Below are 19,898 nucleotides of genomic sequence, written 5' to 3' on the forward strand. Positions count from 1 at the left end.
CTGGTCTCAAACTCCTGACCTCAGGTGATTCACCTGCCTCCGCCTCCCAAAGTGCTGGGATTACAGGTGTGAGCCACCATGCCTAGCCTCCATTTAGATATTAACTCAAGGAGTCTCAGATTAGGTAAAAATTATAAAATGGAGACATGGTAGTATTCTGTTGAAATATGCATAAATATTAATAATATATAAATATGACCTGAATCAGTAAATATAGTTAAAATCTTTTTGTTGTTTTGTTTCTGTGTTTCTTTCTGTTTTTGAGACAAGGTCTCACTCTGTTGCCTGGACCTGAGTGCACTGGCATGATCTTGGCTCATTGCAATCTTGATCTCCTGGGCTCTAGTGATCCTCCCACCTCAGCTCCTCAAGCAGCTAGGACTACAGCTATAGGACTTATCACCATACCTGCCTAATTTTCAAATTTTTGGTAGAGATGGGATCTTGCTATGTTGATTATGCTTGTCTGAAACTCTTCAAGTGATGCTCCTGCCACAGCCTCCCAAGTTGTTGAGATTACAGCTGTGAGCCACTTTGCCCAGACAAATTTCTTATTTATGAAATTGTTTGGGATGAAAATTCATACCATGAAAATTGGCTTTTCTTAAAAATATGGTTACTCTTAATAATTTTATTGAACACAACCTCAGCTAATGTACTTCTGGGATTTTTTTTCTTCACGATGAACTAAAATTAAAAGTTTACCAGTTACAAAAGAAACATCAACACAATGAAATTGCAGTTACTTTCATTAAAGTAATGCTTCTATTAATTTTAAAGATACTCATCTGTATGTCCTAAGTAGCCATACTTCTTGCTGAAGAGGAATGTAAGTGGTAATATCCTTATTTTATAGGTAAGAGATTGCAGCTCAGAGAGGTTGTGTAATTTGCGTGAAAACCCACAGACGTTATATGGCGTAACTGAATGGATTGAGATCTGTCTTGACTTCAAAGCCAATATGTGGGGTTTTTTTGTTTGTTTGTTTTTTGCTGTGCTTAGGTAACTTTCAAATTTCATGGATTTGGACAATCTTAAAATCTTCAAGTATGAGACAACAAAGTGAAAACCCATAAATATGTAGTTTCTATTCCCACATGATTTTAAACCAAGAGTTTTATTTTTGTTTGTTTTTTAAATATATATTTTTTATTGTACTTTAGGTTCTGGGGTACATGTGCAGATCATGCAGGATTATTTCATAGGTATATACATGGCAATGTGGTTTGCTGCCTCCATCCCCCCCATCACCTATATCTGGCATTTCTCCCCATGTTATCCCTCCCCAACCTCCCTTCCCCCTGCTGTCCCTCCCCTAGTTCCCACCAACAGACCCCTGTGTATGATGCTCCCCTCCCTGTGTCCATGTGTTCTCATTGTTCAACACCTGCCTGTGAGTGAGAACTTGATGTTTGATTTTCTGTTCTTGCATCAGTTTGCTGAGAATGATGGTTTCCAGATTCATCTGTGTCCCTACAAAGGACACGAACTCATCATTTTTAATGGCTGGATAGTATTCCATGGTGTATATGTGCCACATTTTCCTTGTCCAGTCTATCATTGATGGGCATTTGGGTTGGATCCAGGTCTATGCTATTGTAAACAGTATCACAGTGAACATATGTGTGCCTGTGTCTTTATAATAGAATGATTTATAGTCCTTTGGATATACACTCAGTAATGGAATTGTTGGGTCAAATGGAATTTCTATTTCTAGGTCCTTGAGGAATTGCCACACTGTCTTCCACAGTGGTTGAACTAATTTATACTCCCACCAACAGTGTAAAAGTGTTCCTATTTCTCCACATCCTCTCCAGCATCTGTTACCTCCAGATTTTTTAATGATTGCCATTCTAACTGGCATGAGATGGTGTCTTAATGTGGTTTTGATTTGTATTTCTCTAATGACCAGTGATGATGAGCATTTTTTCATATGATTGTTGGCCTCATATATGTGTTTTTTTGAAAAGTGTCTGTTCATGTCCTTCGCCCACTTTTGAATGGGTTTGTTTTTTTCTTGTAATCTGTTTTAGTTCTTTTTAGATTCTGGATATTAGCCCTTTGTCAGATGGGTAGATTGCAGAAATTTTTTCCCATTCTGTTGGTTGCTGGTTCACGCTAATGATTGTTTCTTTTGCTGTACAGAAGCTCTGGAGTTTAATTAGATTCCATTTGTTTATTTTGGCTTTCGTTGCCATGCTTTTGGTGTTTTAGTCATAAAGTCCTTGCCTATACCTATGTCCTGAATAGTTTTGCCTAGATTTTCTTCTAGGGTTTTTATGGTGTTTGGTCTTATGTTTAAGTCTTAATCCATCTGGAGTTAATTTTAGTATAAGGTGTCAGGAAGGGTTTCAGTTTCTGTTTTCTCCACATGGCTAGCCAGTTTTCCCAACACCATTTATTAAACAGAGAATCCTTTCCCCATTGCTTGTTTTTGTCAGGTTTGTCAAAGATCAGATGGTTGTAGATGGAATATAACAGAGGCCTCTGTTCTGTTCCATTGGTCTATATCTCTGTTTTGGTACCAGTACCATGCTGTTTTGATTACTGTAGCCTTGTAGTATAGTTTGAAGTCAGGTAGTGTGGTGCCTTCAGCTTTGTTCTATTTGCTTAGGATTGTCTTGGCTATGCAGACTCTCTTTTGGTTCCATATCAAGTTTAAGGTGTTTTTTTCCAGTTCTATGAAGAGGATCATAGGTAGCTTGATGGGGATAGCATTGAATCTATAAATTCTTTGGGTAATATGGCTGTTTTCACAATATTGATTCTTCCTAACCATGAGCACGGAATGTTTTTCCATCTGTTTGTGTCTTCTCTTATTTTCTTGAGCAATGGTTCGTTGTTCTCCTTGAAGACGTCCTTTATATCCTTTGTTAGTTGTATTCCTAGGTATTTTATCTTTGTAGCATTTGTGAATGGCAGTTCGTTCTTGATTTGGCTCTCTTTAAGTCTGTTATTGGTATATAGAAATGTTTGTGATTTCTGCACATTGATTTTGTATCCTGAGACTTTGCTGAAGTTGCTTATCAGTTTCAGGAGATTTTGGGCTGAGATGAGGGGGTCTTCTAAATATACAATTGTGTCATCTGCAAATAGAGACAATTTGACTTCATCCTTCCCTAATTGAATACCCTTTATTTCTTTTTCTTGCCTGATGGCTCTGGCTAGAACTTCCAATACTATGTTGAATAGGAGTGGTGAGAGAAACATCCTTGTCTAGTGCCAGAGTTCAAAGGGAATGCTTCCAGTTTTTGCCTATTCAGTATGATATTGGCAGTGGGTTTGTTGAAAATAGCCTTTATTATTTTGAGATACATTCAATTGATACCTAGTTTCTTGAGAGTTTTTAGCATAAAGGGCTGTTGAATTTTGTCGAAGGCCTTCTCTGCATCTGTTGAGATAATCATGTGGTTATTGTCTTTGGTTCTGTTTATCTGGTGGATTATGTTTATAGACTTGAGTTTGTTGAACCAGCCTTGCATCCTTGGGATGAAGCCTACTTGATCATGATGGATAAGCTTTTTGATGTGCTGTTGCAATCAGTTTTCCAGTATTTTATTGAAGATTTTCGCATCTATCTTCATCATGGATACTGGCCTGAAGTTTTCTTTTTTTGTTGAGTCTCTGCTGGGTTTTGGTATCAGGATGATGTTGGTCTCATAAAATGATTTGGGAAGAAATCCCTCTTTTTGTATTGTTCGGAATAGTTTGAGAAGGAGTGGTACCAGCTCTTCTTTGTATGTCTGGTAGAATTTGGCTGTGAACCCATCTGGACCTGGACTTTTTTGGTTGGTAGGCTATTAATTGCTGCCTCAACTTCAGCGCTTGTTATCGGTCTACTCAGCGTTTCAACTTCTTCCTGGTTTAGGCTTGGGAGAGTACAGGTATTCAGGAATTTATCCATTTCATCCAGGTTTACTGGTTTTACTGGTTTATTTGTATAGAGGTGTTTGTAGTAATCTCTGATGGTAGTTTGTATATCTGTGCAATTGGTGGTGATATCCCCTTTATCATTTTTTATTGCATCGATTTGATTCTTCTCTCTTTTCTTTTTTATTAATCTGGCTAGTGGTCTGTCTATTTTATTGATCTTTCAAAAAACAACCTCCTGGATTTATTGATTTTTTTGAAGGGTTTTTTTTGTATCTCTATCCTTCAGTTCTGCTTTGATCTTAGTTATTTCTTGTCTTCTGCTAGCTTTTGAGCTTTTTTTGATCTTGCTCCTCTGGCTCTTTCAATTTTTATGATAGGGTGTCGATTTCAGATCTTTTCTTGTTTCTCATGTGGGCATTTAGTGTTGTAAATTTCCCTCTAGTGTCCTAGAGATTCTGTTAAGTTGTCTTTGTTCTTGTTGGTTTCAAAGGACATCTTTATTTCTGCCTTGATTTCATTGTTTATCCAGTCAATATTGAAGAGCCAGTTGTTCAGTTTCCATGAAGTTGTGCAGTTCTGAGTTAGTTTCTTAATCCTCAGTTCTAATTTGATTGCACTGTGGTCTGAGAGACTGTTATGATTTCCTTTCTTCTGCATTTTCTGAGGAGTGATTTACTTCCAATTATGTGGGGCCAATATTCAACATCCTTAAAGAAAAGAACTTTCAACCTAGAATTTCATATCCAGCCAAACTAAGCATCATAAGCGAAGGAGAAATAAAATCCTTTACGAACAAGAAATTGCTGAGAGATTTCGTCACCACCAGGCCTGCCTTACAAGCGCTCCTGAAAGAAGCACTAAACATAGAAAGGAACAACCAGTAACTACCCACTCCAAAAACATACCAAATGGTAAAGACCATCGACACAATGAAGAAATGGCCTTAACTAACAGGCACAACAACAAGCTAGCATCAAAATGGCAGGATCAAATTCACACATAACAATATTAACCTTAAATGTAAGTAGGCTAAATGCCCCAATCAAAAGTTACAGACTGGCAAATTGGATAAAAAGTCAAAACCCATTGGTGTGCTGTATCAAGGAAACCCATCTCACATGCAAGGACACACGTAGACTCAAAATAAAGGGATGGAGGAAGATTTACCAAGAAAATGGAGAGCAAAAAAAAGCAGGAGTTGGCAATCCTAGTCTCTGATAAAATAGACTTTAAACCAAGAAAGATCCAAAGAGACAAAGAAGGGCATTACATAATGGTAAAAGGATCAAAGCAACAAGATGAGCTAACAATTCTAAATATATACGCATCCAATACAGGACCACCCAGATACATAAAGCAAGTTCTTAACAACCTACAAAGAGACTTAGACTCCCACAGAATAATAGTGGGAGACTTTAACACTCCACTGTCAATATTAGACAGATCAACGAGACAGATAATGAACAAGAATATCCAGGACTTGAACTCAGATCTGGGCCAAGCAAACTTAATAGACATCTACAGAACTCTCCACCCCAAATCCACAGAATATATATTCTTCTCAGCACCACATCAGCCAATGCAGTAAGCTAAGAAAAAGAAATAAAAGCATCCCTACTTCCAGAAAGAAAGAAGTAAAACTGTTTTTGTTTGTATACATATGATGTCTACATAGAAAATTCTATGGAATATTTAAAGAAGTTATTAGAACATGTAAGTGAAATTAGGGTTGCAGGAGATAGGATTATTATATAAAACACTTGTTTTTATATATACTAGTGTCAAACAGGAAATTGAAATACATCAAAAAATAATATAGAATATGGATAAATCTGACAAAAGAGATGCAAGACTTATACATTAAAAACTATAAAACGTTGGTGAGAAAAATTAAAGACCCAAATAAATGAAGATACATGTCATGCTTATGGATTGGAAGACTCAACATTATGAAGATGTAATTTCTGCCCAAAGTGAACCACAGGTTCAGCACCATCCAATCAGGATTCCAGCAGGCATTTGATAGAAATTGACAAGCTGATTCTAAAATTCATGTGAAGATGCAAAGGACCTAGAATAGTGAAAACAACTTTGAAAAATAAAAACAGAGTTGGAAGACTTAATACTACCTTATTGTAAGACTTACAAAGTTATAGTAATCTAGACAGTGTGTATATTGGCATGAAGTTTGACAAATAGGTCAATGGAATAGCACAGAGTCCTGAAGTAGATGCACACATAGAGGATCAGTTGCTTTTTGACAAAGATATAATGAAGAAAGTAGATTAATATCCATAGCATTGGAACAATTGGATATCAGCGTGCAAAAAACGACCTTTGATCTGTATACGGAAGTTGACTCACAATGTATCACATACCTAAATAAGAGCTAAAACTTACAGCCAGACTATTAAGTCTCAGAATTTAATAATAACCCAGTTTAAATAATGGACGTAAGAGTTGAAGACAACTTTACCAAAGAAGATATACAGAAGACAGATAAACACATGAAAAGATACCCAACTCATTAATCTTTTTTTTTTTTTTTGAGACGGAGTCTTTTTCTGTCACCCAGGCTAGAGTGTAGCGGCACGATCTCAGCTCATGGCAACCTCCACCTCCCAAGTTCAAGTGATTCTCCTGCCTCAGCCTCCCTGGTAGCTGGGATTACAGACACACACCACCATGCCCGGCTAATTTTCTTATATTTTTAGTAGAGACTGGGTCTCATCATGTTGGCCAGGCTCTTCTGGAACTCCTGACCTCAGGTGATCCACACATCTCGGCTTCTCAAAGTGCTGGGATTACAGGTGTGAGCCACAGTACCCAGCCAACCTCATTAATCTTTAGCGAAATGCAAATTAAGACCACAGGCTGGGTGCAGTCACTCATGCCTGTAATCCTAGCACTTTAGGAGGCCCAGGTGGATATCACCTGAGGTCAGGAGTTTGAGACCAGCCTGGCCAACATGATACAACCCCGTCTCTACTAAAAATACAAAATTAGCTGGGTGTGGTGGCACACACCTGTAATCCCAGCTACTCAGGAGGCAGAGGATAGCTGAGATTCTGCCATTGCACTGCAGGCTGGGTAACAGAGTGAGATCCTGTATCACACACACAAAAAAACAAAAAACAAACAAACAAAAACACAATAAGACACCATTAAACACCTGTAAGAATTGTCTAAAACTGAAAAAAACTGACCATATCAAATGTAATTAAGAATGTGGAGGAACTAAAACTATGATACACTGTGGTAGGAATGTAAAATGGTACAACTGACTTGGAAAACAGTCTAGAAGTTTCTTAGAATGTTAAGCATATGTATTATAGTTGTCCCTCCATATCTATGGTTTTGGAACCTATGGATATAAAGGGCTTATTGTACTGCCTCATTTTATATGAGAGCTGTAAGCATCTGGGGATTTGATATCCAAGGGGAAATGGGCTCCTGGAACCAATCCCCTGCAGTTGCTGGAGAACTGTACCTATCATTTGACCTAGCCATTTCACCCCTTAGTATAATCCCAAAGAAAATGAATGTATATTTTCATTCAAATGTTTATTCATGAATGTTTATAATGACTTTGTTTATAATAGCTAAAATCCAGAATTATCCCTAATGTCCATCAGCATGTGAATGGATAAACCAAATGGTGTTATATCCATATAATGGATTAATATTCATCACTAACGAATAACAAGGTACAGCTACATGCAAAAATAGGGACAAATAATGAATTTTATGCTTAAATAATTATGCTGAGTGAAAGAATCCTGATTAAAAACATTTCCTATGATTCCACTCATATATATAATTCTAGAAAATATAAACTGATCTATAGCAACAGAAAGCAGATCATTGGTTGCTTGGGAATAGAGGGCTGTGGGGAAGGGTGAAGGGAGGAAAATCAAGGGTCACAGGAAACTTTTGGTGATGATAGAGGTGCTCATTGCTGTTTTTTTTTTTTGAAGACAGGATCTTGCTCTGTTGCCCAGGCTGGAGTGCAGTGGTGTGAACATGGGTTACTGCAGCCTTGACTTCCTGGGCTCAAGCAATCCTCCTGCTTTAGCCTCTCAAGTAGCTGGCTTGACAGGCATGCACCACTGTGCTTGCCTAATTTTTATATTTTTCTGTAGACATGGTGGCTTGCCATGTTGCCCAGGCTGGTCTCAAACTCCTGGACTCAAGCAGTCCTCCTACCTTTCCCTCCCAGAGTGCTTTGACTACAGGCGTGGCCACCTGCCCTGGCACGTTCACTATCTTTATTGTTGTGGTAATATTATGGATGTGTACTTATGTCAAAATTTATCAAATTGTATACTTTAAGTATGAGCAGCTTATTATATGTCTATTAGGCTTCAATAGATCAATTTTTAAACTTAGGGGAGTACAATATGTTAATAATAAGGCAGATTACAAAATCATTGTGGTTTTTGTTCATAAAGAGAGTTGTTAAGATGCATTCATGTGCCTACATTGTATCTTCATTGGGATATTTTTTAGGCATCTCCACACTGAAATGCCTGAAGCTAAACTCTTTAAAATTAATCTCTAATTTCTTTTCCTCCTTTCCTATTTATTCTGTTCTTTTTTTATCTTTATAAATAGTATGCCCATCTCCCCATTTTTCATGCAAGAAGCTAGGAAATCATCTTTGATATTTATGTTACCCTCTTATCTATCAACAAATTGTGTCATTGAGAGCACATTTCAAATCAATCTGTAGTCCCGTCTTTTACCACCACCCCCATTACCCCAGTTCAAGTCATCATCCTCTCTCACTGAAAAAAGAAAAAAACCCTGGTGACTATGCTCCTGGTTTTATTCTTGACTCCCCTCAATCCAGTGATCAGAAAACAGCCACAGCAAATCTTTTCAACGATTGTCATTGCTCTTAGCATACAATCTAAAATGGTTTCAGTATGATCTGGTTCCTCTTTGCCTCTTGCTTATTATGTTCTGACTACACAGGCTACCTTTCAGTTTCTTGAAATCTCCAAACTCTTTTTACTGCAGGATTTTCTCACACAGTATTTTCCAAACCTGCACTAGTTGGTTTTTTTTTTTCTTTACTCTTTCAGTAGCTACTCCAATGTGTGCTTCAAGTGTCAGTTTAAATGCTGCTCTTCAGAGAGGATTTTTCCTGACTTGATCTATCTAGTTGGAACCTACACCAGTACCCTGTAGGTTTTCTTCATAGCTGTTATTCAGGGATTTTTGCTTTTATGGAAGGAGGAGGTGTTAATTTGGGTATATGAGAGATTATTTGTTCTTGTAGTGGTCTGAAAAAGTCCTTGAAAGTTGGAACCATGTCTGTTTTGTTCACTGCTGCAGGTGGCCACCATCCAGCTTTCCCTGGTGCAGTCAACAATATTTATTGAGTGAATGTTTAGAGAAAATGTGTTGGAAGGAAATATGTATCAATGGTTGCCTTTGAGTGGTGTGGATTGGTTTTGTAAGATTACCACAATGAGCCATAATAACTTTCTAATCAGAAAAGTTATAAATAACTTTGTCTATACTGTTTGCCTTTACTAGAGAGGAAAAAGCAAATGTTGTTTTGCAACTTTGAATTCTTGCTCTTGATACTGTTAGAATATTAGTTACCTTGATATATTACTTTTCATATTTCTAAGTTGCACAGTTCTAGGGGGCACTGTTTATATTGTATTGTTTATGTATGAATGGAATGGGGAATTCTGGATTAGTGTGAAGCAGGAGGCTCTTCTTTTAGTGCCATTTTTAGGTATAGTTTACCTGGAACCGTATTTATGCTTCTCTCCTGGATCTACCTGCAATGTATATATTATCTTGCATTCTTTAAGTTACAAAGTCTTTCTTTATTTTTCTGTTTTGGTCACATTTAAAAAGAAGTCACCCTTGGGATATATTGGATTATTTAGCATAGTTTTGACCAATGTCAACTTAGGAGAAATCTAAGATTTTTTTGAATTCTTAATTTGTATTCTTTTACTTTTTAAGATGCCCTTTGTTAATGTTATTTTATTTGTTTCCATAATAAATGTATACCAACTTTTTTAACAGATAAAATAATTAGGCACAGGGCTTGTACCCTGAAGGACACTGCACATGCCATCATTGCAGCTGAATTAGATCCAGAATTTAATAAACTTTGTGAGGAAATTAAGGAAGCAAGAATAAAAAGAGGTAAGTTGTAGAAATAAACTTGGTACTGAAGCCTAGTGTTCTGGTCAGGCCAAGAGTCCTTGAATGATGTTTCTTTAGGGTTGCTGGTATTATTAAAATAATGTATTTTGAATTACAACCTTTATTTAATTTCTGATACTAATGTGTTATGTACATTCTCAAAGATATTTTAGAACTTTACCTACTGTGAAAGTTTTACTGTGATAGTGGGTATTACAGACCTATAAAGTGTTTCTTAGTGAAATTTCTTTTGTAGGAGTATATCTTTTTTTAAGAATTGATTTCTAAATGGATTTAGATATTAGATATGAAAAGTTTATATTTTTCATCAGTTTACATTCTGGTACTTTAAAAGCATGTTTAGGAATATTGTTATTCCCTCCCTGTTGAAATTTGTATGCAATTTTGTTATTAGAAACACAGAATTAGCAATTGTGGTTTGTCGATTCAGTTTATAATCTTGTCCTTGAGGAACTCACATTTTAGTAGGAGAGAGAGAAATGTTAAACAAATCAAGTACAGTGTGTTGTATGTACTGGTTGAAGCATGTTCAGAGCACAGAGAAGAGACTTCTTAGTTGGGAATCCAGCATTTTGATCAGAGTAAGGAGTGAATATAGAAATGTTCTTTCTAATGGACTAGGGAGGCACAGAAAACAACAGCACATGTAAAGGCACAGAGTTGTGAAATAGCTTGATGTATATTAGAAGATCTTTAAACGGGTATTGCTAAAGATATACAGAATGCTGGAAATAGGGCTCAAGAGGTGCAGGGTCAGGACACCAAAATTATGAAGAAACTTCTGCCATTTTAGAGAGCTCTTCCCTGACTCCCTAATCTAATAGAGGCTTTGGTAGCATTTGGCATTATATTGATATTTGGTTTTTGGTCATGTCTTCCTTATTTAGGATATCAGCACTTTGAATGTCTTGTTTACAACTCTACTTCAGTCCCTAGAACCCTGTCTGATATATAACAGGTTTTCAGTAAATATTTGAATAAATCAGTGCCATGCTAAGAAGCTTGTACTTTATCTTGTAGATCAATGTTTTCATAAATGTCTACCTATTACATCAGCTTAGACCTATGAATTAGATTCTCTGAGAATATAAAGCCAAGAAATCTTATTTAAACAGACTATCCAATAGTTTTTAGATTCACTAAAGTTTGATAACCATAGGCAAGAGAAGTCATTGAAGGATTTTAAGCAGTAGAATGAATTGGTTGAATTGCCTTGGTGGCAAGAAATAGCATGGTTTCAATGTGCCAGGGCAGGAAGATCAGAGATCAGTTTAAAAGCTGTTGAAGCCCATTTGGAAATGGTTTGGCAATTTCTGTAAAGTTAAACATGGATTTGCTGTGTGACCCAGTGATTCTACTCTTAGGAATCTACCCAAGCAAAATGAAACTATATATCCACATAAACCCTTATATGTTCATAGGAGCGTTGTTTATAATTACCACAAACTGGAAACAACCCAGACGTCTGTCAGCTGCTGAATGGGTTAGGAAAACATAGGATATCCATACAAGGGCATACTACTCAATAATAAAAGGGAACAAAGTACTGATGCACAGTACAACGTGGATGAACTTAAAAAACATGCTGGCTGAACATGGTGGCTCACCCCTGTAATCCTAGCATTTTGAGTGGCAGAGGTTGGAGGATCGCTTGAGCCAAGGAGTTTGAGACCAGCCTGGGCAACGTGGCGAGACACTATCTCTACAAAAATGAAAAATATTAGCTGGGCATGGTGATGTACACTTATGATCCCAGCCATTTTGGAGGCTGAGGCGGGAGGATTGCTTGAGCCCAGAAGGTTGAGGCTGCAGTGAGCCATGTTTGTGCCACTGCTGTCCACCCTGGGTGACAGAGCAAGACCTTGTCTCAACAAAAAAACCCAAAACATTATACTAAGTAAAGATAGCCAGACACAGAAAACTACATGTTGTATGATTTCTTTTATATGAAATTTCCAGGCCGGGCGTGGTGGCTCAAGCCTGTAATCCCAGCACTTTGGGAGGCCGAGGCGGGTGGATCACGAGGTCAAGAGATTGAGACCATCCTGGTCAACATGGTGAAACCCCGTCTCTACTAAAAAAAAATACAAAAAAAAAAAATTAGCTGGGCATGGTGGCGCGTGCCTGTAATCCCAGCTACTCGGGAGGCTGAGGCAGGGGAATTGCTTGAACCCAGGAGGCAGAGGTTGCGGTGAGCCGAGATCGCGCCATTGCACTCCAGCCTGGGTAACAAGAGCGAAACTCCATCTCAAAAAAAAAAAAAAAAGAAATTTCCAGACAAGGCAAGTCTGTAGAGACAGAAAGTGGAGAAATGGTTGCCTGGGACAGTTATCTAAAATTGGATTGCTATGGTGATTTTACAATTCTATACATTTACTAAAAGCTATTTATTGTACACTTAAAACAGGTGATTTTTATGATACATAAACTGTATCTCAGTAAAGCTGTTGGGGAGCAAAAACCTGTTGGAGTAGTCCAGGGTTTTAATTAATGAAGTAAGAAGGGAGATAGAAGAGATTAATGTAAGTGAGATGTAGCTTCAAGGATGGATAACACTATGAAGTGAAGGAAGAATAAAAACTGGCTGCCCTATTACTGGTTGGGTGACTCAGTAGATGCTAATACTCTAACAGTCTAGATAGAGAATATATAAGAATAAACTGTTTTGATTTATAGGGAAAGATAAACCAGTTATTTTTAATTTGATCTATCTTTAGGATATTCAGCTGGAGATGTGAAGTAAGGAGTTGAATATATGGATCAGAAGTTGTATATATGGATCAGAGATGTTTGGGCTAAAGATAGAGATTTGAGAATTATTATGTAATAGTAGTAAAACCTGAACACAATGGTACTTTGTTGGAGAACATGTAGATTAGAGTAAGAAGAAAAGTGGTTACAGAGAGAACTTGGAGAAAAACCAACTTAAGGACCACATAGAAGAAATAAATCTCTAGTGAAGAAAATTAAGATAGAATGATTGATTAGTCTTAAGAATATAACATAGGACAACCAAACTGACTGCAGTGTGGTGGGATAGGGAGCAAATAGCATTTTGAAACAGGTCATGGGAATGGGGTTTAGTGGACTGTAAACACTGTTGTACATTCTAAGATGGCAAGAGATCATATTTTTGGACACTATATAATCTTATTGTTCCACAGTCATAATAATGTAAAATGTGCTCCTTTGTGAATTAAAATGAGTAAAAATAGGGCCTCTTTGGGTATTAAGTGGAAACATGTCCTGCCAGATTGTTCTATTTTTATGATTTTATATCTAAGTTTCTTACCCATCTTAAAACAAAAGACACTGCTTCCACTGGAATTACGAACTGCCCAAGTATAATTAATGACTTTAAAACTCAGTTTTGTATTTCAGATTTTTAAAAAACCTTGTTGGTTTATGTAGCTGGGAATATTTAAATAGGTGTTGCTTATCTTCTGCTTGCAGGCTTATCAGTAACAGCAGAACAAATAAATCCTCATAGTACTGGAGCTCGGAAGACAGAAACTAGAGTTGAAGAGGCATTTCGGCACAAACAAAGAAATCCAATGGATGTCTGGCACAACTCTGCAAATAAATGTGCATGTGAGTGTTTGAGCTCATGTTATCCAGCAATGAGAACAACTGAGAATGATGCAGATATGTTAGGAATTGGGTACAAACCAAAGTGCTGCTGTTTTCCCACAGCTCTTTTAATTTCTTTTCGGAGGTGACTTGTGGGGTAAATGCTGAATTAGAAATATATTTCTTTTTTTTTTTTTTAAAGTCAGAGTCTTGCTCTGTCGCCCAGGCTGGAGTGCAGTGGTACAATCTTGGCTCACTGCAACCCTCTACCTCCCAGGTTCAAGCAGTTCTCTTGCCTCAGCCTCCCAAGTAGCTGGGACTACAGGCACGAGCCACCATACCCAGCTAATGTTTGTATTTTTAGTAGAGACGGGGTTTTACCATATTGGCCAGGCTGGTCTCGAACTCCAGACCTCGTGATCTGCCTGCCTTGGCCTCCAAAGTGCTGGGATTGTATGTGTGAGCCACCACACCTGGCCAGAAATATATTTCTTTAACCTTATTTGTTGTTTTCTATCCCTATTCAGTATTATTTGCTATGACAATTGAACTAGGCTTGAATATTTTCAGTTTCAAACTTTGGTTTTTGGATAGTGATGTGGCCAGTAGAATTTTATCCACCCTGTCCTCATCTTCCACTCCTTCTTGTACACTATGCATGATATTCTCTTTAGGGTGGGAAATGGATACTCCCGCATGTAGACATGGGTGATGTGGCAACAGGAAGTTGATTTTTCTGAGAGACTATTTTGTGCTCAGTTTGAAAAATTGGCACAGCCTTCTTTGTAGTTTTTGTGAAATGTATTTAAAGGGAAAATTCAGAGATTTTTTTTCAATTGTACTCATTCATATTCATCTATAATATTTCCAAAAGACAAAGGTTAATAAGCATCTTTCTAATACAGCCCTTATGTTTCACTAAAGATAGGCTTCTTTGAAGATACATGCTGTTATTCTGGTATAAAGATGGTAATCTGGGTTAAGTATCCTTTATCCAAAATGCTTGGAACCCAGAAATGTTTTAGATTTTATCGCACTTTGGAATATTTGCATTGTACTTATCAGCATCCCTAATCCAAAAATCAGATATCTGAAATGCTTCAATGCTTCAATGAGCAATTACTTGGAGCGACATGTCAGTGCTCCAAAAGTTTTGGATTTTGGATACTCAACCTGTACTACTCTGTCAGTAAAGCTAGCTATGATATGTTCTTTCACCAGTGTCATTGAATTTGAATGAATGAATGATACCCACCTTTTTAAAGCTTGTCCTCTTTTGGTAAGTGGCATTGTATGTGAGAAAGTTTGAGAAAGGACTTGAGGCCATGAAACTACTTAAACCTATTTGACCTAGTTGTATTTCAGATCATGACTTGGATTGTGTAACAGAGCACTCTAATTTAAACTTTGAATTTCTTTACGTTCTATGGATCTACTACAAATATTTATGAAGGAAAATACATTGAATATTCACTTTAAGAAGTTTTAAGTGTCTTTAAATATTTAAAAAATTTTTGAATCTACAAATATGAGTTTTGTTTTTTCTTACCAGTAGATGGCATATGTGACCCATCATTTTTCTGTTTTACATTAACTTAAATCATAAATCTGAATGTCTCTAAGGCGGAATTGCTTTCCTTAGGCCTTAGTTTTGGAAACAAACTCAGTGACACTATAAAAATTGACTCTAAAAGATCATGTGTCTAAATGGACTTTTCACGCAGAGCACTTTGATGAAGGAAGTGGGGTGTGTGTGTGTGTGTATGTGTGTGTGTATGTATTTTTTTTTTCCTTTTTTTTTTTTCTTGAGACAGAGTCTTTCTCTGTTGCCCAGGCTGGAGTGCAGTGGCATGATCTTGGCTCACTGCAACCTCTGTCTCCCCAGGTTCAAGCAGCTCTCCTGCCTCAGCCTCCCAAGTGGCTGGGACTACAGGCGCCCACCCCCATGTCTAACTCATTTTTTTGTATTTTTAGTAGAGATGGGGTTTCACCAGGTCAGGCAGGTCTCAAACTCCAGACTTCAAGTGATCTGCCTGTCTTGGCCTCCCAAAACACTGGGATTACAGGCATGAGCCACTAATTTGAGAAAGTTTGAGAAAGGACTTAGTGGGATATTAAGCATTAAGTCCACAAATACTAATATATGCTCTTGCCACTTGCCAGATATGATGAAGATACATCAGTGACTAAAAACTTTCTTCTTGTGGAGCTAATGTGATCTGTTTCTCTTATTTTGCCAAAATTATGCCAACCATTAGAAATAATTATATAAGGAAGAGAAAAATACCTCCAATCCTACTTCCCAAAGATTAAGAATATTTTCTCTTATAGTATTAGCCAGGATGAAAGCATCCTGGAGTAACTTGCTTCAGTGGGACTTCCAGCCGTTGCTTAGTGTACTACATGTCAGATAATTGAGGTGATTCTTGATTGAGCAGAGTTCAGCTTCATTTTGCTCTAGTTTCATGGCTTAGGAAAGAAAAAGGAAACCTATTGTGCTTTCAGTTACATGGTTGGAGAGTAAGTGAGGTTACAGTGTCAGGAATGGCCTGTCAGGTAGTAAAAACCTAATAGCTGTACCTTTCAGAGTCAGAGCAAGCTGAATGCTTTTCATTTTTTATATGGACTAGATTAGTTTTTTTTATAGCTAATGGGATGTTTACAAATGCCTGTCCCCTGAGCCTGTGTACCAGCTTTTAACAGTAGATTAATAAAGAAATTTTCTTCTCTATGCTAATTACCATGTAACTTTAAATTGTAAAAATAGAAATTAATATGGGAAAAGAATGAAAAGGTAGTGTCAGCAGGATTATAGTTTTGAAGGAAAAATACATGTTAAGCCAAATGACTAAATAACTTGAATTTTGGAGATGATTTCAGAAACTTTTAGAAGATATATTCTTAGATAAGAAAGAAGAGTAATATTTATAACTAAATTTATTTCTTGTGAATAGGTTGGTGAATTTACAGAGATGCAGTAGGGATTAAAGATGAAAGGATGAAAGAAGTATGTAAACACAGTGTACACTGTTGATAGATTCTAAATTCATATTGAACAGTGTGAATATAAGAAACAAGGATTGTCATTAAAAGATCATATTCCTTTCTGTCTCTGCAAAGTTTTAAAACTATGAATTAAACAGCCTACAGTTAGTGATTTCGTATTTATATTTTCTTTCTTTTTTTTTTTTTTTAAGACAGTCGCTGTTGCCAGGCTGGAGTGCAGTGGCACAATTTTGCAATCTCTGCCTCCTGGTTTCAAGCGATTCTCTTGCTTCAGCCTCCCAAGTAGCTGGGATTACAGGTGTGCACTACCATACCCAGCTAATTTTTGTATTTTTAGTAGAGACGGGGTTTCACCATGTTGGCCAGGATGGTGTCAATCTCCTGACCTTGTGATCCACCTGTCTTGGCCTTACAAAATGCTGGAATTACAGGCATGAGCCACCACGCCCAGCCTATATATATATTTTAAATATCTTTGCCCAGGAAGCTTTTCAGCTGTGACATATTAAACATATATATATATATATATATATTTTTTTTTTTTTTTAAGTTAAAATTATTACGTTTATAACCACAGAAAAAAATGAGTATTTTTATTCTCTGATTCTTTCAACAAACTAGTATTTAGAATTTGGGGTTAGATACCAGAAGTGATTCAGCTCTAGCTTAAGTGATTTGCTTTAATAATTTTTGTATTTAAGTGTTCTGAAGAACATTTAACTGTATTATGCAAGTGTCCCAGATTTTTAAATAAAAGTTAACTTTTTGTTTATTTAAGGGACAATGAGGTAGACTTGCTTAACCATCTACCTCAATTTGATACATATGTGAGAAATTAAAAATTCCAGGGTCTATTAATACTTGAGGCCCCAGCTGGCTACTCATAAAGCTCATGATAATTTCTAACATCTAAGAGTATATAGTTCTTATAACTTTTGAGGCCTCTGTTTTCACATAAGTGACCAAGTATTTATTTTCAGTGTTTTGTTTATGTTGTTGTTATTGTCTTGATAGCAGAGGGCTTGGTTTTCCTACATATTCTCAAGTAACTTTGCAAGAAATTGATGCTGCTGGGTAAACTGTTTGTGCTAGAAGAGATTAACAGTTGGCTCACCAAATTGTCCAAATAACTTTCATAAGGCATTTATCCATGGTCATACTTACTGGGTAGGAGAGATTTTTCTGGAAGGAGAGATTTCTTTGTGAGGATACCCTTAACTGTTCTGTTAGGCTATATTGAATCATGTCTTTATTTTCTTTCATGATTTAGGAGCTACCTTTTGCTAGCGAAACATCCATCTTCCTGGTGGAAATCCAAGGCTTTGGCCCTAGACTTTCTGGCAGCCTGGCAGTGTGGTCATTCTTTAAATGTGTATATTATGTGCGTGGCTGCTGGATGTTGAAAATTAGGAATAGTCCTAAAGTAGGATCTAGGATAGTAGAAAAGATTAGTGCTGAGTAAACTCATACAGGAAATAAATTTAAAAAATTTTTTTATTCTGCAGATTTCATCCCTGACATATCCATTCCACTTGTAGGTTGCAAGGATTAGTCAGCATGGATGTCAAGATCTAAGTAGTTTTTGTTTGTGTGTTACATCAGCATGGGTTTACTTTCTTTCGGGTCCTGTTTAATAAACATGTAAAATTGGTATTGCATTCCAAGTTCTACTTATCTTTTTTCCTTCCTTGTAAAACAGTTCGGGTTCGGAGAAAATCAAGGCGGCGATCACAGTGGGGTAAAGGAATTATTAAGAAAAGGAAAGTTAATAATTTAAAAAAAGATGAAGAAGACACCAAATTTGCAGACTATGAGAACCATACAGAGGACAGGAAATTGCTAGAGAATGGAGAGTTTGAGGTAAGCACTGACTGCCATGAGGAAAATGGAGAAGAGACTGGAGACTTATCTATGACCAATGATGAATCATCCTGTGACATCATGGACATGGACCAGGGGCAGAGGCTTAACAATGGAGCAGGCACAAAAGAGAACTTTGCATCTACTGAGGAGGAAAGTTCAAATGAATCTCTACTCGTCAACAGCAGCAGTTCCTTAAACCCGGAGCAGACCTCCAGGAAAGAGGCTTTCCTTAAAGGAAACTGTCTAAATGGTGAGGCTTCCACTGACAGTTTTGAAGGAATACCAGTTCTGGAGTGTCAGAATGGCAAGCTTGAAGTAGTTTCTTTCTGTGATAGTGGAGATAAATGTAGTTCTGAACAAAAGATTCTTCTGGAGGACCAGTCAAAAGAAAAACCAGAAACTTCGATTGAAAATCATGGAGATGATCCTGAGAAACTAGAGGCACTGGAATGTAGCAATAATGAGAAGTTAGAACCTGGTCCTGAGGTGGAGGTTAAAGATGCAGAACTGGATAAAGAAGGTAGAGCTGATATTTGAAAAATCTTCTGAAGGTTTAAACTCCGGAGTTAATTCATTACATATTCTATCTGGTTCCCACTAGTAAAAGTTGATAAATAATTATAACCCTCTGAGAATCTGTTAAAATTTCATCCCTTTCTCTAGAAAATCGTGCGTGTGCACACATACGCACACACACGCCAAGTTTTGCTGTAAGTTTCAAAGCGTGTATCATTTCAAATGCATTGCTTTACTGGCCGCTTGCTCTTCCGCCTCTTGCCTGATTATCACCCCTAGCCTCAGGGATTTATGACTGAAAGCTGAGTAAATCCACAAGTGTTAAGAAGATGGAATTCCAGGAAGAATTATTGGCATGGGCTGAGTGTGGGCAGAGAAGACTTGGTCATAAGAGCAGTAGGATATATTCGGAGGAGCAATATAGACCTAAATTAAATTCCCACTCCTATTCACTATAATCATGTGACCTTGAGCTCATTATTTACACTCTCCAAGCCTATTTATTCATCTAGGATATTCAACTTCAGAATGATGTTGCAGAGATTAAATAGATAATGTATTTTAATTGTCTCTCACGGTAATTGGAACATACTAAGGTATATGCATTCCAGGCAGTCATTGTTAGTTGAATCCAAGGGCTGTTCAGTCTAAAAGCCGTCATTGCTTTATAAGTCCAGTGGTGGAGGAAAGAAGCAGAGCGCTCATTGTCAAGTTTACCTTGTTCTTAGGGAATCAGAGTACTCTCTCAGCTTCTGACTTTTTATAGCTACATGATTCTTTTAATAAGCAGAAAGAGGGAGGTTTCTAGGCTGTCTTTGTTTATCATTATTCTTTAGCCCATAGCAGGGTCTGGGGTGAGTTGATATCTACCCTGC

At 37.2% G+C, this 19,898-nt stretch overlaps 1 protein-coding gene across 5 annotated transcripts in view; it reads left to right on the forward strand.

The window, feature by feature from the left end:
- The window catches only part of ATAD2B (ATPase family AAA domain containing 2B), a 177,565-nt gene that overhangs the window by 149,288 nt on the left and 8,379 nt on the right, over positions 1–19,898 (forward strand). For 3 of the 5 annotated variants that reach the window (XM_002757996.7, XM_035273089.3, XM_078349876.1), the window contains 3 exons: positions 9,925–10,047; positions 13,522–13,659; positions 18,344–19,027. In XM_002757996.7, the coding sequence (XP_002758042.3) occupies positions 9,925–10,047; positions 13,522–13,659; positions 18,344–19,027 (945 nt within the window). The remainder of the gene's footprint in view (positions 1–9,924; positions 10,048–13,521; positions 13,660–18,343; positions 19,028–19,898) is intronic. The other 2 variants (XM_078349874.1, XM_078349875.1) reach the window with 1 other exon arrangement.

The sequence above is a fragment of the Callithrix jacchus genome, chromosome 14 (assembly GCF_049354715.1).
Source record: "Callithrix jacchus isolate 240 chromosome 14, calJac240_pri, whole genome shotgun sequence".
Classification (NCBI taxonomy): domain Eukaryota; kingdom Metazoa; phylum Chordata; class Mammalia; order Primates; family Cebidae; genus Callithrix; species Callithrix jacchus.